At 38.1% G+C, this 18,748-nt stretch overlaps 1 protein-coding gene across 4 annotated transcripts in view; it reads left to right on the plus strand.

Annotated features, from left to right (window-relative positions):
• The window catches only part of cacnb1 (calcium channel, voltage-dependent, beta 1 subunit), a 70,702-nt gene extending 52,577 nt beyond the window's left edge, over nucleotides 1–18,125 (plus strand). For 2 of the 4 annotated variants that reach the window (XM_052138412.1, XM_052138413.1), the window contains exons 8-14: nucleotides 818–898; nucleotides 2,560–2,618; nucleotides 2,744–2,853; nucleotides 7,503–7,654; nucleotides 7,776–7,871; nucleotides 10,352–10,537; nucleotides 12,811–18,125. In XM_052138412.1, the coding sequence (XP_051994372.1) occupies nucleotides 818–898; nucleotides 2,560–2,618; nucleotides 2,744–2,853; nucleotides 7,503–7,654; nucleotides 7,776–7,871; nucleotides 10,352–10,537; nucleotides 12,811–13,278 (1,152 nt within the window). In that variant the 3' untranslated portion in view covers nucleotides 13,279–18,125. The other 2 variants (XM_052138414.1, XM_052138415.1) reach the window with 1 other exon arrangement.
• Nucleotides 18,126–18,748: the final 623 nt, after the last annotated feature.

Raw genomic sequence — 18,748 nt, forward strand, 5'->3', positions numbered from 1 at the left:
GTATGTGGGTATGTATGAAGGTGAGTGTATGTATGTATATGTATAATTATTTATTTTTATTATTCTATTTTTGTGTTTTTTGTTTTTAATTATCTATGTCTTGCTGCTGTTTTTGTATTGTTTTTGTATTCTTGTACACTGGAAGCTCCTGTCACCATGACAAATTCCTTGTATGTGCAAGCATTTTTGGCAATAAAGCTGATTCTGATTCAGTGGCTACCGTCACACAACCACACATGAACCAACACCTGACTGAGAACATTCCAGTTCTCCAAATGATCACAATCACTGTGGAAATTCCTGTTATTTGTACTGTAGATATTCCTGTTGTCTATATTTCTAATCCATCAGATATTGTTAAACAGAGCCAGAGAAGTGGGAGGGGGCCATGGTGAATGGGGATCAATTCTCATTTTCCCATCTCTCCCCCTCTTTAGCTCTCACACACTCAGTCTCACTCTTGATAGAGTGAAGGGCCCTCAACAACATGAAGAGGTCTTATTTTAGATTAAACTGTAAGAATGGCAGAGAGGTAAGGTAGGGAGGGAAAACTAGGAAGAAAGTGGTAAAAAAAGATTTGAAACAAAAAGAAAACAAATGATGGAGGAAAAAAGAAATTATTACAAGGATTAAGGAAACACTGCTATTTTTAGATTAGTGCAGATGTTTTAGGTCAGTTTTGACAATTATTTAAGATGTTCATTCGGCTTGCATGGATATGCGTGTATTTCAAGTCAATCACAGATTTGTTTGTGTGGGATGTGAATGAAGAGGTTCTATTTATGCAAATTGCTAACCACGTGTTTGTGTGTTTCAGATGGAACATGTTCCTCCCTATGATGTGGTGCCTTCCATGAGACCTATTATTCTGGTGGGACCATCACTTAAAGGCTATGAGGTGAGACAATATACCTTTCAAACTCTCTACTTATAGTCTAGAATTTTGCTGCGCTTTGTTCACATTTCAATATTCAGAAAATGTGAATGTGGGGGGGGGGGGGTATTTAATAATTCATGGCTAATCATTTGCTAAATAAATTACATAACTGTTGTATGTATGATATCAATTTTTTTAGACCAGGTTTAAGGTTGCTTTGACATAACATTCATTTCACCTGCCATGTAGATAATTTACATTTACATGCAAAAAAACATTTTTTCATCTGTGCTTTCCAATTAAGTGTTTTTTAACATAAAAATGCTAATCACTTTTCTCATATGCACATCAGGCATCTGTATATAATAGGCCCTTTCTTAGGCGTAATAGACGTTCTTGATGTGCACATACATTGTTGTTGTTTCCAGTTTCTTCTCCTGTTGTTTACTGGCGTTCACATCTTCTTCTTCTTTGTGACAGCAATGGCCCAACTGTTCAGAGTATGTGCGGTTAGAAAAGCCCAAAGTATACCTTGGTCAGACTTGAACGCTATCTTTAGTCATCAGCAGAGTGCTCAAGCATTTTTCCAATTGCACATATTTTAACCATTTGCACTAATTACTGTGTCCATGTGGTGGCAAAACTCACATTTGAGCCATTGCTGTAACGAAGAAGCACTAGAAGAACATATAATCGCAGCAAGACAACAGGGAACAAATGTGGAAACAACAACAGAGGATGTAAAAGTCAAGAGCGCGAGTGTGAGGAGGTCTGGAGATACCTGCATTTGTATAACTCAAGTCTAAAGAGGAATATAAAGACATCTTTATGTGTCTAAACTCCTGAGAAGAAATATTCCAGTATCTCATAGCAGTCGTAGTGCGCATGCGCCAACCACCTGTGTATGCACGCAAAGTCAAATGAAGTATACTTTGATAGGCTTAGTTCAATTGAACACAGACACGTAAAAACCAAAGTATAGGCCATTGTCAATGCTAAGAATGCAGAGAACGGACTTGTGTTCTCATGAAGACCAGTCTTGCCAAGCCACTTTGGAAGAACAAACTCGGAAGGACAGGAGGGTGTAGAACGCAACTATTGCAACCTTTGAGAGCTGCTGCGATATTCCTGTTGCCCAATTAACAATTCCAAAACATTTGTAGCCAGCGAGAATACTACTGGCATTATTGCACACCAGTCACAGCATTATTATCATCACACCAGTGAGGTTTTGTAGGACTAGAGGATGTTAAAAGAATAAAGTCTGTAAACACTAGTTTCCACCATGTGTTTATTACTATATTAAAATAATCCAAAACAAACCAACAAATGTTGATGGAGTATAAAGACTTTCATGAGCCATCAGACTTTCATGAGCTAACAGTGGGAAACTCTTGAGGGAAAATACAACAATAAATGTCCTTCATCTGCCACCATAGTACCAGGTTCTCATCATCTCATGCATCCCATATATAGTTTGGAAATGCTGTGTGTAGACGCCTAGTGATCACGCCTAACCGAAGTATACTTTGGGCTTAAGGGGGCAGCAAATAAACCCACTAACATATCTTACCCCACTCTCCCTTATTGTTCAGTACATTTCAAAAAGCTGAGAGATACTTTTGTGGACAAGGTCTTGATGTGCAGATTTTAAAGCTTGTGTGTGTGTTATTACATTGCAGGTGACAGATATGATGCAGAAAGCTCTATTTGACTTTCTAAAGCACAAGTTTGAGGGCAGGTAGGTATCAAAATGGTGTGATTATGAAGTGGTATTGGTGTTGATAGCAAAGTTATGTTGTCATATTAATGTCACAATCACTGTCAGCATACAAATACACTAACGGTTATTTTTCTTTTCTCCAGAATATCCATCACCCGGGTGACAGCAGACATCTCTCTTGCCAAACGTTCCATTCTAAACAACCCCAGCAAACACACGATCATCGAGCGCTCCAGCACTAGATCCAGTCTGGGTAGGAAACACACATGCACACTGATGTAAACTCAGAGAGCTCCCTCGTGTGGTATCAAAGAATATGCAAGCTAAACATGTGGTTTGGCAAAAGCCTATTTCAACAGACATTGAAAATGTTAGCGCGGTCTTTTAAAGAGCCCATATTATGCTAATTTACAGGTTCATCATTTTATTTTGGGGATCTACTAGATTAGGTTTACATGCTTTAATGTTCAAAAAGCACGTAATTTTTCTCATATTGTACATTGCTTTTCCCCTCTCATCATACTCTGTCCAAAAAGCCCAGTCTGCTCTGATTGGTTAGCTGGCCTAGTCTATTGTGATTGGTCAACCGTGTAGAGCGTTTGTCAGAAATTTAACGCCCCATACCATAACCGAGTTTCAGCTCCCAAGTCTTCCTGAGAAGCTGTAAACACTACTGTAACAAGAGCGTCAGTTTTTGCCATACCAGCTCTAGCCCGAGTCCGATAATGAATGAAATAATGAAAGCTTGGAAGAATAAGCTGATCAACCCGAACCACCTTCGCAAGCACGACTTGAGCAGGACATTTCACAGTGGTAAGTTTGAATTTAGTAGCTTTCTTACAAGTACACTGTTGATTAATGTGAACCTAACAAAGCTTCAAGTAAAAGGCACATAGTTCGTCTAAGTTTTTAAAAATAATTTGCCGGAGATGAACGGAGAACAGAGGCTTACTCCCGGTTGGACATTACCGGGTGTATTAGAGTTAGTGAGCAAGTTAGCCACAGACTACCGATAGCGGCCGTAACATTACAGCTTGTAATTAGATAATTATATAAAAGATGGTCTCTTGAGATCGACCATTTTGTTACACATTTTAGGTAAAAGCTGGCACACAGCTGAATAGTAAACCCTTACCAAAAAAATAACATTACATAGCAAGTTAGCCGAGCACTACCGTGGACTGCAGACGTAAAATTACCGTTTGTGAAAATAAATCCATCTCCACACTTGATCACTATTCCTGATAGTAAGAACGACAAACAATCTGCATATTTCTACACAATTGTAGGTAAAAGTGGGCCTGCAGCTGATTAGCAAATCTATTTCAACACAATAACATTAGCTATCAGGTTAGCAAAGGCCTACAGCAGTTCACTGGGTGTACACTGTAGCTACAACACAAAACTCTGCATTTGAACACTCGGTAGCAGATAAATCCACAAATAATAAAGCATACATACAGGTTGTGATCCTGATGTGCCAGATTGTCCCAACAAAGTGGGAACTGCACCATCAGTCAGTAGTAACTGAGTTGAAAATCCAGCATTGGTTGTGGTTTTACTGCTGAGGAATATTGGTAAAATTGATTTTAAACACTGATTTTTCAATTCGTCTGCCTTTGGAAGTCCAAACAAAGACGTTTTGCAATGAAGAAAACTGCATCTTCTCAACATTGCAACAACACTAACCCAACTCATCCTGGCCTCTGCTAGAACTACGTTTGTTTGAGGGAGGGCCAAAATAGCCCTTAGGTGGACATTATGCAAATGTTTTACATAGTGACGTAGATACTTTACGGAAGAAATGGCTGCACTACAAACAGACCATTTCTTGTGGTTCTTAAGCAGTGTTGTCTGTGGGAGAGTATAAGCCTTTTACATGCACAAAGAGCTATGTTACACACTAAAGGAAAGGTAAAATCCCAAAAAGCATAATAGGGCCTCTTTAATGTCTAATGTTTAATGTGAATTGCCGTTGCAACCTATAGGATCCATCTTGATTTCACGTCGACTTCAAGTCTGGCCACAGTTTGAATAGGTCCATAAGAATGCATTGTTTGCATTTAAAGTCTAGTTTTTAAACAGCAATAATTCCCTCTCAAATCCCTCTCCATTTCATCTTATCTTAGAGGGTGAAACAATAAAAATGACCTTCTCAAGCCCTGTCAGTTTTCTCTAGTGTACACTAGTACACATTTTCTCTGTTTCTCTTGCTCTATGTCATGTCTGATTAGCCTCTATTCTCTTTTTCATCTTGCTCTCTCCTGTCTCGCCTTCTCACCACACACTTCCTTTGTCTTTCTCTCCACCTCAGATGTACTGGGTACGTATCATCACATCTCACTTATTCATCCATCCATCTAACTATGCATCCGTCTGTCTTTTTTCCTGACCTCTACATTGAGTTTGAAGTGAAGAATTTTAATGCCACTAACTAAACAACTTACTGCATTTTCAGTAGCATTACAGTAGCTCTGCTTGCACTAGTGTAGCTTTTCCGGTAACAGGCTTTTTTCTCCAAGCAGTAATTTAGTGTAATACAATGCTACATTTTTAATATCACATTGTATTGTACACCAAACCTTTCTATCAAATCCAATTCATTTTAGTGAATTGAGCTGCTCAAACTGTTCCCCCTACCGCCATTCCTAGTGGCAGACCCTTTACCCTACATTAAGCAGCAAGAGCAATTTGGCACAAAAAATGGCACATGTTTTGGTATTATAATGTTAGATGACTAAAAATACTAGCTTACATGAATTTTGTACAATCAAAAGTGAAATTATTGCTGTAATATATATTTATATATATATATATATATATATATATATATATATATATATATATATATATATATATATATAAAATCAGAAATTAGATTAGTATTCAAATAATGATATTCAAATTTAGATTTTGAAAGGAGTTCAATTGTGAGGTGCAGAGTTACACAAATATGTTCACGAAGTGAGAGAACATGGTCTTATTCCTTCAAGAATTAGGGTTAATAAGGTCAATTCTCTCAAGGTTGTATTGTGCATGTGGAGGGGCATGGGGGCCTTGGTGTTCAACTCACGCTGAACTCTCTCTCCCTTGCCCATTGTATGCACCAAGGGACCCAGGTGTTCCCCTTGTGGTTTTTGTGATAAGAGATTTAGTTGTATTAATTAGGGTTAGGGTTAATTCAGTTCTATTAGTAGGGCATTCAGTTACATTAATAAAGGTGTTTCTTTGTTGTTGTTGTGTTTAGTGTAAATGTATGTGTTCAAGTTTGATGCAGTCACCTTAATTGAGATCTGTGTTGTTTTTGTTGCAGAAAAATACTGCTCTGATTTCTTGATATACATTATGTAACCTAAAAAGATGTTACCCCTTAAATAGCTTGAATGTAGTTGTTCAACTTTTTGTAGTGCAATTAACTGCTTTATCTTGAGGTTAAATTTACTGTAGTTTAACTTTTTGTTTTTAAATACGAGTTGCTTGTAGCTTGGCAAGTTTCAGTAGAAAATTGGGATGAATTCCTTTCTAAAAAGTGATCGAATTAATGGACTTGTTCTGAGTCACTGTATAAAGTGATGCCAGTTAACATATAACTTTTCACACCTACACATGTTCATACACACTGACCTACATAATTAAAGAGATTTCACATGGATTAGTGCAAATAACCAGATACTCTGGCCATCATCCACTCTTTTGAAAACGCCGTTCAGCGTTCCATTTACTTAAAGTTAAATGGAACTAACTACACATTCACACATGCATTTATTCTATTAATTACCACGAATAGGTGGCAATTACCCCCATGTGCATGATAACTGCTAACACAGCAGAAGGTTTGACTGTGAAATAAAACTGTGAGGTAAGTTTTATTGAAATACACATTATTCATTGAATTTGGAAGTGTGTATGTGTGTGCTGTCAGAACTGGTCTCTATGATATACACTGTACTGCAAAAGTGGCTGTTAGAAGATAAGAAACAAAATTAATTTAGTAAAATTTATGTTTAAAACTAGTGGAAAAAAACTTAATTGAAAGATACAAAATAATGAAGATGCATTCCTGGCATTCCTGGTCTTAAAGGATAGTTAACCCAAAAAGTCAAACTCATCATTTACTCCCCCTCGTGCCATCCCAGATGTGTATTACTTACTTTCTTCTGCAGAACACAAACAATGATTTTTAGAAGATTATTTAATCTCTTTACAGTGCAAGTGAATTGTGACTATTAATGGTCCAAAAAGCATATAAAGGCACCATAAAAGTAATCCAGACTACTCCAGTGGTTAAATCTATATCTTTAGAAGTGATATGATAGGTGTGTGAGAGAAACAGATCAATATTGATGTCCTTTTTTATTTTTTATTATAAATTCTCCTCCCTGTCCAGTAGGTGGCGATGTGCACAAAGAATCTGAATCATCACAAACAAAAGTAGAAGAATGTGAAAGTGAAAATAAAAATTGAGATTTATAGTAAAAAAATAATTAAATATTCAGAAAAAATTGATTTAACCACTGGAGTAGTCTGGATTACTTTCTTGCTGCCTTTATAAGTTTTTGGACCTTCAAAGTTCTGGCAACCATTCACTTGCATTGTATGAACCTACAGATCTGAGATATATTTCTAAAAATCTTTGTTTGTGTTCTGCTGAAGAAAGAAAGTCATACATATCTGGGATGGCATGAGGGTGAGTAAATGATGAGAGAATTTCATTTTTGGGTGAACAATTCTATTTAGATCTTATGAAAGTATGTCTACATATTTTTCAAAATACTTATTAGCATAGGAATTTTCAGTTTATAGATTTTTGTCAACAAACATGTAGTGTAAACTAACAAAGTGGAGATTTTTGTGCTTAGATTTATTTGAGTTAATGTAGATTGTCATCTCTCCTTCTGGCAGCTGAAGTACAAAGCGAGATAGAAAGAATCTTTGAGCTGGCTCGAACACTCCAGTTAGTGGCTCTGGATGCCGATACAATCAACCATCCATCTCAACTGGCCAAGACATCACTAGCACCTATCATAGTCTACATCAAGATCGCCTCTCCAAAGGTAAATACTACAAAATATAAAGGTAAAAACTTCAAACTCAAACTGATTCTCAAACATTTGTCTCAAAAACACACTTTTGTTTATACACATATTTATTCTATGGTATCTCCCTTTCTGTCAGGTGTTGCAGAGGCTGATAAAGTCTAGGGGTAAATCTCAGGCCAAACATCTCAACGTCCAAATGGTGGCAGCTGATAAACTAGCACAATGTCCTCCTGTGAGTATTTGTGTGTGCGTATATGTATGTGTATAGGTTCAGGGTCCGAACTTAACTTTTCAGCCTACCATCCAAGATGGCTGAAAGATGAAAAAAGCCAGTCAGATGTTTAAATGTTCTATTGCTTTTCAAGTGGATTTGACAGACAAATAAACAATACTGTATGCGTATTTAAAATTGAACTTCTTTGGGGGCCTGGGTAGCTCATCAAGCAAAGACACTGACTACCACATCTGGAGTACAAGATCTAATCCAAGGTGTGCTGAGTGACACTAGTCAGGCTTCCTAAGCAACTATTTAGCCTGGTTGCAAGGGTGGGTAGAGTCACATTGGGTTAACCTCCTTGTGGTCGCTATAATGTGGTTCTTGCTCTCGTTGGGGCATATGGTGAGTTGTGCGTGGATGCCGCGGAGAATACCGTGAAGTCTCCATGCTCAACAAGCCACGTGATAAAATGTGTGGATTGACGGTCTCAGACACAGAGGCAACTGGGATTCGTACTCCACCACCCGGATTGAGGAGAGTCACTATGCCACCACGAGGATTTAGAGCGCATTGGAAATTGGGCATTCCAAATTGGGGAGAAAAGGGGAGAAAACAAAAATGTAACTGCTTTTTTAAAGAATTTTATGGAGATATTTTAATATAATATAATATTTTAAACATTTGACAGGTGTTCATTTCAGGCCATGGATATGTTTGTGGCTGTATGAAAACGTGTGTGCTTGTCTATAAGTATTTTAGTTATTTATTCATACAAATGTAAGATTTTATAATTTTCTATTGGTTCTAATGTGGTAGCCAAGAGAATAGTCATAGATAGGTGTCTATACAGGGATAGTTCAGCCAAAAATGAAAATTCTGTCATTATTTACTCACACTTGTTGTTTCAAACCCTTTTGACTTTATTTTTTTCTTTGGAACACAAAAGATGTTAGGCAGAATGTTAGCCTCAGTCACCATCAGTGTTGGTTGTAATCCAATTACAAAGTAATTTGTTTCTGTAATCTAATTACTTTTGTCAAAAAAAGTAGTGTAATGCATTACATGTAAAGGGTTTTAGAAAGTAACTTAAATATAACGTAATTAGTAAGTGGTTACTTTTTCAATTATGTCATTAGTAAAGTAATTTGATTACAATTTTAGAAGAATAATTAGTAATTTATAGTGGATTACTTTTTAAAATAACTTACCCAACACTGGTCTCCTTTCACTTTCATTGCATCTTTTTTCCACACAATTGAAGTCAATGGTTAGTTAAGTGCTGCCAGTAGAGATATGACTTCTGTATGCTAGATTTCTTAACAAGGATGTCCTTATCACTGTCAAGTGGGCATATGTAAAGGTATCAATGGAAAGGAGGAGGCGAGAACCGGCTTGACGATATAAATAATAGTTTAACGATAAACTTAAAAGACAACATAAGCACACACACATGACGGACATGTCCGTTAATGATCTCTCTCTCCCGCATGATCCTCTGCAGTTGACCTTTATCCCTCACGGAGGCATAATTAGCGGGACTGGGTGTGTAGAATCACGACCCGGCCCCACCCTCCGCCCTGCCACATTGCTCCATTGTTCTCTCAGGCTGGGGAGGGCGTGCTTTACGTCTAGTCTGCCGGCAGGTCATCCCCATCTACCTGGACGAGGGAGGGGACAAGGGGAGGGAAACAGAAATTATTAAAATTATTAAAATTACTTCCTGTAACAGTGTAGTAACCCCCAAAAAACTGTAAAATTTAAAAGAGGGAAAAGGCCAACGCAGAGCGACAGTGAGAGAGAGAGAGGAGAGAGAGATGAAAAAAAAAAAGCTCTTACTCGCCAGTTCTCCGATACGCTGCAGCTTGTTCCTCGGCCACTCCTCCACCCTATATCGGACTACAGCCACGCCTCTCCGGGCGGATCAGAGGCAGTCCTCCAGCCCCTGGCAGACGGAACGCCCCGCAGCGGTTCTCTCGCTCCAGGCGGACGGCAGTGAGCCCCTCCCCGCTCGCGGTCGGCGGTCTTAAACCCCGCCGCGTTTCAGCGGCCGTTAGGGAATTTCTCCGCCCCTGGCAGCGGCCCTGACCGCTCCAGGCGGGGACTGTTGGGTGCTAGAGCTTCTTGACTGAGCGTTCCAATTTCTCCCATTCATTTAAATAGAAGTGTCCCATCTCTGCTAAATAGACTCTGAGATATCATAAAGAATAGCAAGCCCTCCAAGAGAGAAGACAAACAGAAGTAGGCTGATCAGTATGCAAAGAAGGTTCTCAAAATGCTCAAATCATCTGAAGAATGATAGAACGTAAGAAACCAAAGTGTTGACATCCACACCCAACCACAATGGACATATTTTAATATTAAATATCTCTGAGAAGCCCATTTTATATTCTGATCAAAACTTTTTTGCAGGCCCACCATATGGCATATAATGCCTACACCCCTAGTTAGAGAACTTGTATTATCTTCTACATATAACTATAATTTCTCTCTTTCAGGAGCTTTTTGACATAATTTTAGATGAGAATCAGTTGGAAGATGCATGTGAACATCTGGCTGAGTACCTGGAGGCCTACTGGAAAGCCACACACCCTCCCAGCTGCAACCCACCCAACCCTCTGCTCAACCGTACCATGGCCACAGCCGCCCTGGCTGCCTCACCCGAACCCGTCTCCAACCTGCAGGTACAGGTGCTCACTTCTCTTCGTCGCAACATGGAGCTCCTTGATGGTTCCCCTCTGAAAGGGGAGGGGCATGTGGAAGAGGAACATGCCCTCTAAGGCGGGGCCAGGATTATGATGAGACTAAGGGAAAGGTCTCTCATCCTCAGTGGCAAACAAAATCACAGAAAAATACAGATGGCTGCTCAAGAGAAAAGAATGCTCAACTGTAATTCTCTATTCTGTCTCTGCTCCTCTTCTTGGACTGATCTCTCAATGATTACAAGGAATGTAACAGAAAAACAAACAAAAAGTGCCATACAAATTGCAGCAACTACACAAACACAGAAGCTGAGAAAAATAGCCTCAAAATTACTTGGTTTTAGTGTGGGCTTTGTAGTTATTCCAATTTTCACATGCAGTTTTCTTAAAATCTGAGCATAGTTGAGCATAACTCAATTTTAAAAATACGTGTAGTTAATGTAATCTAACATGCACCCAAACCCATACACAACATGATCAAAATAATCATAAGTCTTGCATAGCATGGTCCACACAAACACACACATTACCCCTCCTTTCATTTAAAATGCCTGCCCGGACTCTCCAATAGCCTCTTGTCGTCTGGGTAACGTAGTTCAGATCACTGCCCTCTTCCAGGTTGCCATGGCACCAGCCCTGCAAAATGCACTCATATCCATTATCCTATTAACACCGAGTCTAAATTCTAATGGGAGCTTGTGTACGTGCATTGACGCCAGTGTTGTTTACCCAAGATCAACAAAAGTGTGTGTTTGTGTGTCTGTGTTCAAAAGTGAGAGACGGTGAGTGAGAGTGTTTTTTGTGAGTGAGGCAGACAGGAGATGGATCAATTCCTGTGTGTCAGTGTGTGCATATTGACAACTATCTCATCGCAATCTGAACAAGATGAAATGAGCATCCTTCTCAGTCTCCACTGTCTGGTTGTCTAGGAGACCAAAGTGCCACCATCACGGCAGTGAGATGCTCTTTTTATAAATTAGGACTTATTGTTTTATAGCCAAAGGACAACTCAAATATTCAAATAAAGGTCATTTCACTGGATTTCTTCCAGATAAAAATACAAATATATTTTGATCGATATTTCTATTTATTTTTTAGAGTAGATTTTTCTTCAGAGGTTGCAATTAGAGATGCTCTTTGGCTCCAAAAATTTAGCTTCAATGACTGGATTTTTAATCATCAGCTAATTTAACATATGAAGCTTGCACAGATTTCTCATTTAGCAATGTATTTAAAATGGCCACAAGAGGGCGCTTATAGTTAGTTTGTTTTTTACATGGTGTACATTGGTGTGTGCATCATGCTTTGAATGAGTTTGTCAGATGCATTTAACATTGTAATGTTTTTAAAACATATATATATATATATATATATATATATATATATATATATATATATATATTATTACTGGGTATTTTTAATGAAGATTTTGTTATTATTGCAAAAACAAATTGCATTTTAACAAGAATAAAGTAAACTACAGGCAAAATCAAAGAGGTAACTAACATTTGAGGTTTTTTCTAGCCAGTGAGCATGTTTACATGCACATACATCTTACACGGATTATTTAATTATCATTAACATTATATGTGATTATGCCGACAAAGTGTGTTCTAATGTAAATGCCATAAACGGCATTCCTTTGTCAGGGTAAGGTCATAAACGGTTTAAGCATAAACCGATTTTTGCCCAATACTCCCGACTTTGCGTTCTTACCAGCTTATACAATGTGTGCAAGTGTTGTGTGCATGGCTGTTTTGACATCAAACGCAGTTAATAATCTGGTGATTTCAAGTCTTATGAAAATATGTTTTTCTTGCATTGTCGGATTTTATGAATAAGCTGATTTTTGGTAGTTATCAGCGTATTGGTGTGCATGTAAACACACTCACTGTAATAGCATTTTGCAACCACAAAAAACATAATAATGCAATGTATGAAATTTGAATGAGTGTCTGGCTTTCAGTATGCTGGGTCTTTTTCCCAAAAAAGCATGCATTAGGGATGTATTTTAATGTTTGTAAGTTATAGACTCATTTAACATAGCAATTCATATCTTACCTCATATCATATCATATGGTAATGTGGCGATAGTATTGAATGGAATGTGTTGAAAAAACATGCTAACCTTATTTTGAATCTTTTGTAACTAAAAGCTGAACTCTAACCTTTGCATTAACATGCTGCTTGCTCTGTTTTGTGTGTCTGCATGCGCATTGGCCCGGTTGGTGTTTTGGGGGTGTGGCTTGATGTAGGGGCCATTCCTGGTGCATGGAGAACAGAAGAGGGGAGGGCCTGAACGTGGCAGTCTCCAAGACTACCAGAGTGACCTGGGTGGCAAGCAGCCCCTGCGCTCTTCGCGCAGCCAGTTGCTTACAGGGGGGCGGGGTCTTTCACGGCAGGACACGTTTGATTCAGAGACCCAGGGCAGCCGTGATTCCGCCTACACAGATGACATGGAGACAGATCCGTACGAGGAACCAGACCCATGTCGCTACCGCCTAAATCCCGCCCACCACGCTCCTCGCCAAGCCTCCTGGGAGGATGAAGGGGCAGAACCTGATCAGGAGAACCTCAATGTGGTCCCACCACCAGTCAGTCAGCACCAGCGCGGACGAGGCAAGCTGAGGGAGCGTTACTGTCAGGATGGAGAAGGTGGAGGAGCGACCACTGGCCGTAATCATAACCAGGAGGAGTGGAGCAGAGATGTATATATCCGCTAGGGCAGGTTTACTTGGATAACAGAGGTTGTATTACAGAATCTTCCGATCTTATGTCTTCAGTTAAAGGGATAGTTCACCCAAAAATGAAAATTCTGTCGTCATTTACTCACCCTCATGTTGTTCCTTAGTCAAAAGGCTTTTTCTTCTGTGGAACCCAAAAGGCGATGTTAAGGGGCGGTCACATTTACCTTTGCACAGTGAAATTCCACAGGTGAAACTGTCATCTCAGTGGGAATCTTCACAATTGTGAGTTTGGCACTGACTACTGCAAGCTAAGAATTTCCCCTCACGGATTTCACGTGGAGTTCAAGTCTGGTGAACTTCACTGCTTTAACAAGTTGGATGTTGCTTGGTTTGGCAGTGACCTCTGTGTGGGCGGTGCTTCGTACACAGCTACTGAACATTGAATATTCACAGGGAACAAGGATTTAATTTTAAAGGCAAGTTTCTTATTAACTTAACTTTACTGGAGTTTAAAGTGCAGCATTAAAAAAAGAGACTGCTTGGTAATTTTGATGCTCCATACCCGCCCACTCCTTCTTTGCCTGCGGAAATTCGCCCTGCAAAGGTAAATGTGACAGCGCCATTAGGCAGAATTTTAGAGACAGACAGCTTCAGTCACTATTCACTTTCATTGTATTGTTTTTCCATACAATGAAAGTTAATGGTGACTGAGGCTAACATTCTGCCCAACGTCTCTTTTTCTGATCTACAGAACAAAGAATGTCACACAAGTGACCGAATTGTAATTTTTGGGTGAACTATCCCTTTCAGGCAATGTCCACACTAATGTTCTTGTGTAAAAATGCATTAATTTAGCTATGTTTACGCCTAGAAAAAGAAACAGCATTTTCTTAATTGAAAACGGAGCATTTCAAAACAGCTCACAATAACTGTATATTTTATAAAACAATGATGTTTGGAAACGTAAAAGCGCTCTCAGTACGTTTTTGCAAATTAAAAAAAGTTTCACACATAAAAGTATAGTACTTCATGTGCACTCACAATAGACTCCAGCTATGTCAGTAGCCTGTTAAAAGCCATTTCATTTTACATTGAGTGGGTCAATGCTGCCATGTTGACATCACATGAAAAACCTCATTACTACTGCTACTGTTACTACTACTACTACTACTAAAATAATAATTACATGTTAACTTTTACATTTTGCTTTTAGCCAATGCTCAAACATAGAAATACATGTAAACGAAACAAGCAAACCAAACAATATAATAACAAACACAATATACTTACTACAGACAACAACAGAGGTGTGGATCAGCAAGAGTGTGATCCGAAGACAGTCCAAACAGAATGAGTGAAAATGGAAATATAAAATGTCCAAAAGCTTGAGTGATGAATCAAACCACTACGACCTACAGCTCTCAACATCAAGCCCCGAAACCTCATGAGTCGTAGCAGTGCGGTCACAGTCCAGTGAATAGATGGAGACTAACACAGACTAAAAAATAAACTGAAGATAAACAATATTCGTTGTGAAGCATCAGCAGTTAGTAAACAAACTTGTGTATCTTTGATGATAGGTATTAGTATAAGGTCCAAAACCACTGGTATTATTGGGAGGAAAAAGAGCCAGCTAAAATTGTACTGAGTGCACCTTTAAAATGGAGGTGTATGTAACTTTTTCTGTGTTAAAACAGGGCTTGACATTAAGGATTGTCATGTGCTTGTCCTTCGGACAAGCAAATTGGTCATTCACTTGACCAGGTAAAAAAAGGACATTTTTTCAACTGTGGTGTAAATATAATTTTTTCAAAGCAATATTCTCATCAATATTTAGTCACTTGTATTCAAGCAAGACTTACAATCATGTACCAACTTACATTAACATTGTTTTTCTCTGCAAATCAAATACAAATACAGGTCATTAAAAGGATAGTACCCAGAAATTAAAATTCTGTCACGATTACTCAACTTCTTGTTCCAAGCCAACAGAAGAGAGAATTTTAAATGAAATGCAAAGTCAGAATGTTAGCCCCAGTCACCATTCACTGTCAGTCATCTTTTTTCAGTACAATGAATGTGAATGGTGACTTAGAATAACACCCTGCCTAACATTTCCTTTTGTGGTCCAAGGATGAAAGAATAAATTATATATGTGTTTGTGATACATTAGGTGAGTAAGTTATGCCAGTATTAAAACTTTAGTCAATGCTCACCAGAATAAAGTAGACGTAGCTCTATAATCTGCTTCGTTGTTCATAAACAGGATTTTGCATCGCTCATAACAGCAATTGCATCACAAATATAGCCAGCTATTTTTTCGTTATTGACATTTTAATCAGGCTGCTTGTCTGGTAAGACAAGTAAAATCCTCTTTCACTTGCCCCTTTAAAAATACAAGCATTAATGTCAAGCCCTCATTACAATATATATATTTTTTTTCCCAGCTTAATATGCAGAGACAACTAGTAAACCATTCATAGGTACATTTTCTTGAAAACTGTAAACAGTGTGTTTCTGTGGTGCTATTAAAACTGCTTTTTGTTTTTAACCCATCCCATCAGCTCTACTGAACCAATGGTGTGAGTTTGATGCAAGCCTATTCCTTTGTTTGACCAACAGCAGATGGAAGGCATATTCAAAAAGCTTATTTGAAAACAAAGTACATTTTTGCAATTCTGTTTGGTGGTGCTAGTGTCACCGAAATTACATGCTTTAAATGGATTTGTGTAAATGTGACCATAGTCATAGTCTAATCAGTTCTTGAAATTTGATGCTTTTTAGTTTTTTTTTTGCCATTTTGGTGGAGGAAACCACCGTTTTAGTGTGGATGAGAGGCGTAAATGTAGCAAAATATATGCTTTTTCAGAAGAAAACATAAGTGTTGGCATGCCTCTATGAGATGACAAGTAAAAGATAGGATTCTGAAATTGCCATGGTTACAATAGAGATAAGATAGGATTCTAGTTTAGAATGTTTCTGTAATACAGCCCCAGGAGAGGATACAGTAGAAGACCATAAAGATGAGCAGGTGGTGGGTGATTAGTTGTGTAGAATGACACTGAAGTAGAATCTCTAAAGTTGGATCTGTTTACAACCCAGAGAAAAACACAATCATTGAAAAACACTGTATAGCTGACACTCATAATATTCACATTACCTATACAAATTACTCTGCCATTATGTATTTAGTTTTATCCTGTTTTTGAAGGAGGATATGTAGAAAACCCTTGGTTTGTTTCAAATTCATCTTCATTGTATTTTACTTTGTATAGTACTGCATGAATCCTAATCATTATGAGGTTAGTAACTGTTCCTGCTGAGCATTAAACATGATTCAGAATGTATAACCAAAATGTTGCAAATTTACGTATGTGTGTATGGTCGTTGGGTGCGTGTGTGTGTGTGTCCATTCTCTGTTGTCTTAAACAGGTTCTTTGTGATCCACAAAAGTCTTGGGAGCACTCCACCATTTTAATTTCCCAGCCTACACTACTGCAGAGCATGTTTTTTGCATATTTAATTCTATTTATTGAGTCTCAAAAGGTCTATCCTCTTTTTAGCCTATTAAAACCTTGTCTCTCTCCAGAGTGCCACCGCTGCTGTGTGCTCCTCCAGTCTGAGAGGGGCGCTGTGGTGCTCATGTACAGACTGTAGTTTAATAGGGCTAACATGCATCAACAATGTGCACCAATGTTAATCCATATCAATATGCATTTATAAAAGGTTAATATGCAACTATAAGGTATTTGAAAAATAGAATAACAAAAAACTCAAAGATTTTTCAAACTAAATATCAGTATGAAACTTTAGAGACCACTTTTGAACTAGCTTTGTGTTGAGTGTATTCGGCTCTGTCCCATCTTCTGTGCTTGTCCAAGGGCTTTTAGCATTGTGCCGCTAATGTACCACTGCCTTCAGATGCCAAATGTTCTGCCTTATTCGCATGTCAGTTACAGGCAAACTAATCACAAGTGCCGTAATCTTTCATCAGGCCATGTCCACTACAACCATGGTGGGTTGTCTTAACTCAGTGCCACACATTCAGTCGTTGTTTTTGTGTGTCGTGATTGTGGTCTACACTGCCATTTAACCAAGTTTCCAAAGCGACATGTTTGCACTACATTGCTAGTCATTTAAAAGAATAGTTCCCCCAAAAGTAAAAGTGATATAATTATTTCCTCACCCTCAAGTCATTCCAAACCTGGAGAATTTATTTCGTGGAACACAAAAGAGAAATGTTGAAGACTGTTGACTGATTTTTTTTTTAATACAATGGAAGTGAAAACTTTCTTTTTAACATCTCTTTTTGTGATCTGGAGAAAAAAAGGAAGTCATACAGGTTTGGAACAGCATAAAGGTTGAGAAAATGATGACACAATTTTCATTTTTGGGTGAACCATCCCTTTAATCATTTAGAGTTAAAGGTATTTATTGCATGAGAGTTTAATTCACTTCACACTGAAAGTATATACTCACACTGACATAACCACACACCCGCTGGGCCACATAATGTCTGACTGCCAAACTCTCCTGCAGCTGCTTATTGTGTTGTTATCTCTGTGGCCAATTTATAAGCCAGGACTGTGTGTGTTTGTGTGTGTGTCTGTATGAAAGGGGAGATAACCTGTTGTCTTTACTATTTTATTGTAACCAGAGCATTGGTAAATGTCTTTGAGCCTCTTTTTACCCTCACCTATGTTTTAAAAGATTATCATAAAGAAGTTTGCTAAATATACAAGTAGATAGCTTACTAAATAATGTTATTGTTGCATTATCGCAATTGTTTCAAAATATAAGGAAAAACTTATTCTTTGGTGCCTGATTGTAGCTCCATTTTACTTTTTGTTTTTAATCTGTGGATAAATTAATATTTTAATTAAAAATATTACTCTGGATCAACTGTTTTCTGTTCTGTTTGTATTTTCTTAACAGTTACTCTGGGCAAAATTGATACAGAGTAAAGGGGTAGAGTTCAAATAAAAATAAAAATGTATTTACTTAAATCATGGGTATGGAACAACATAAGGTGAGTAAATGATAACAGCATTTTTATTTTGGGGTGAACTATCCCTTTAATACAGTTCACAAAGGACTTTTGAGATGCAAAAGAAGACATGAATGGAGAGGGAGCAAGTAAAGGGTGTCAAGTGAAGGGGGAAGAAAGAGTGAGAACAAATATCTGGTGGTGGGGGGCCAGGAAGAACACAAAAAGGAAGGATCAAGGAAACAATAGAGGGTAGAGACAACAGGGTGTGGGAGATAATTGAAAAGATGTTTATCACCTCTCATTTATGGGGGCAATCTTGGTTTACAGTCAAACTTCAGAATTCACATGAGTTACATTTTACATGTATTTATTGAGCAGACACTTATATCCAAAGCGACTTACAAAAGGAGATGTTATACAGAATGTTAGGTTCATTCACTATTCACTTTCAGTGTATTAAACAAAGCTGCATTGAAAGTAAATGGTGACTCAGACTTACTGCCTTATATCTCCTTT

This window comes from Xyrauchen texanus, chromosome 12, assembly GCF_025860055.1.
Source record: "Xyrauchen texanus isolate HMW12.3.18 chromosome 12, RBS_HiC_50CHRs, whole genome shotgun sequence".
Taxonomy (NCBI): Eukaryota; Metazoa; Chordata; class Actinopteri; order Cypriniformes; family Catostomidae; genus Xyrauchen; species Xyrauchen texanus.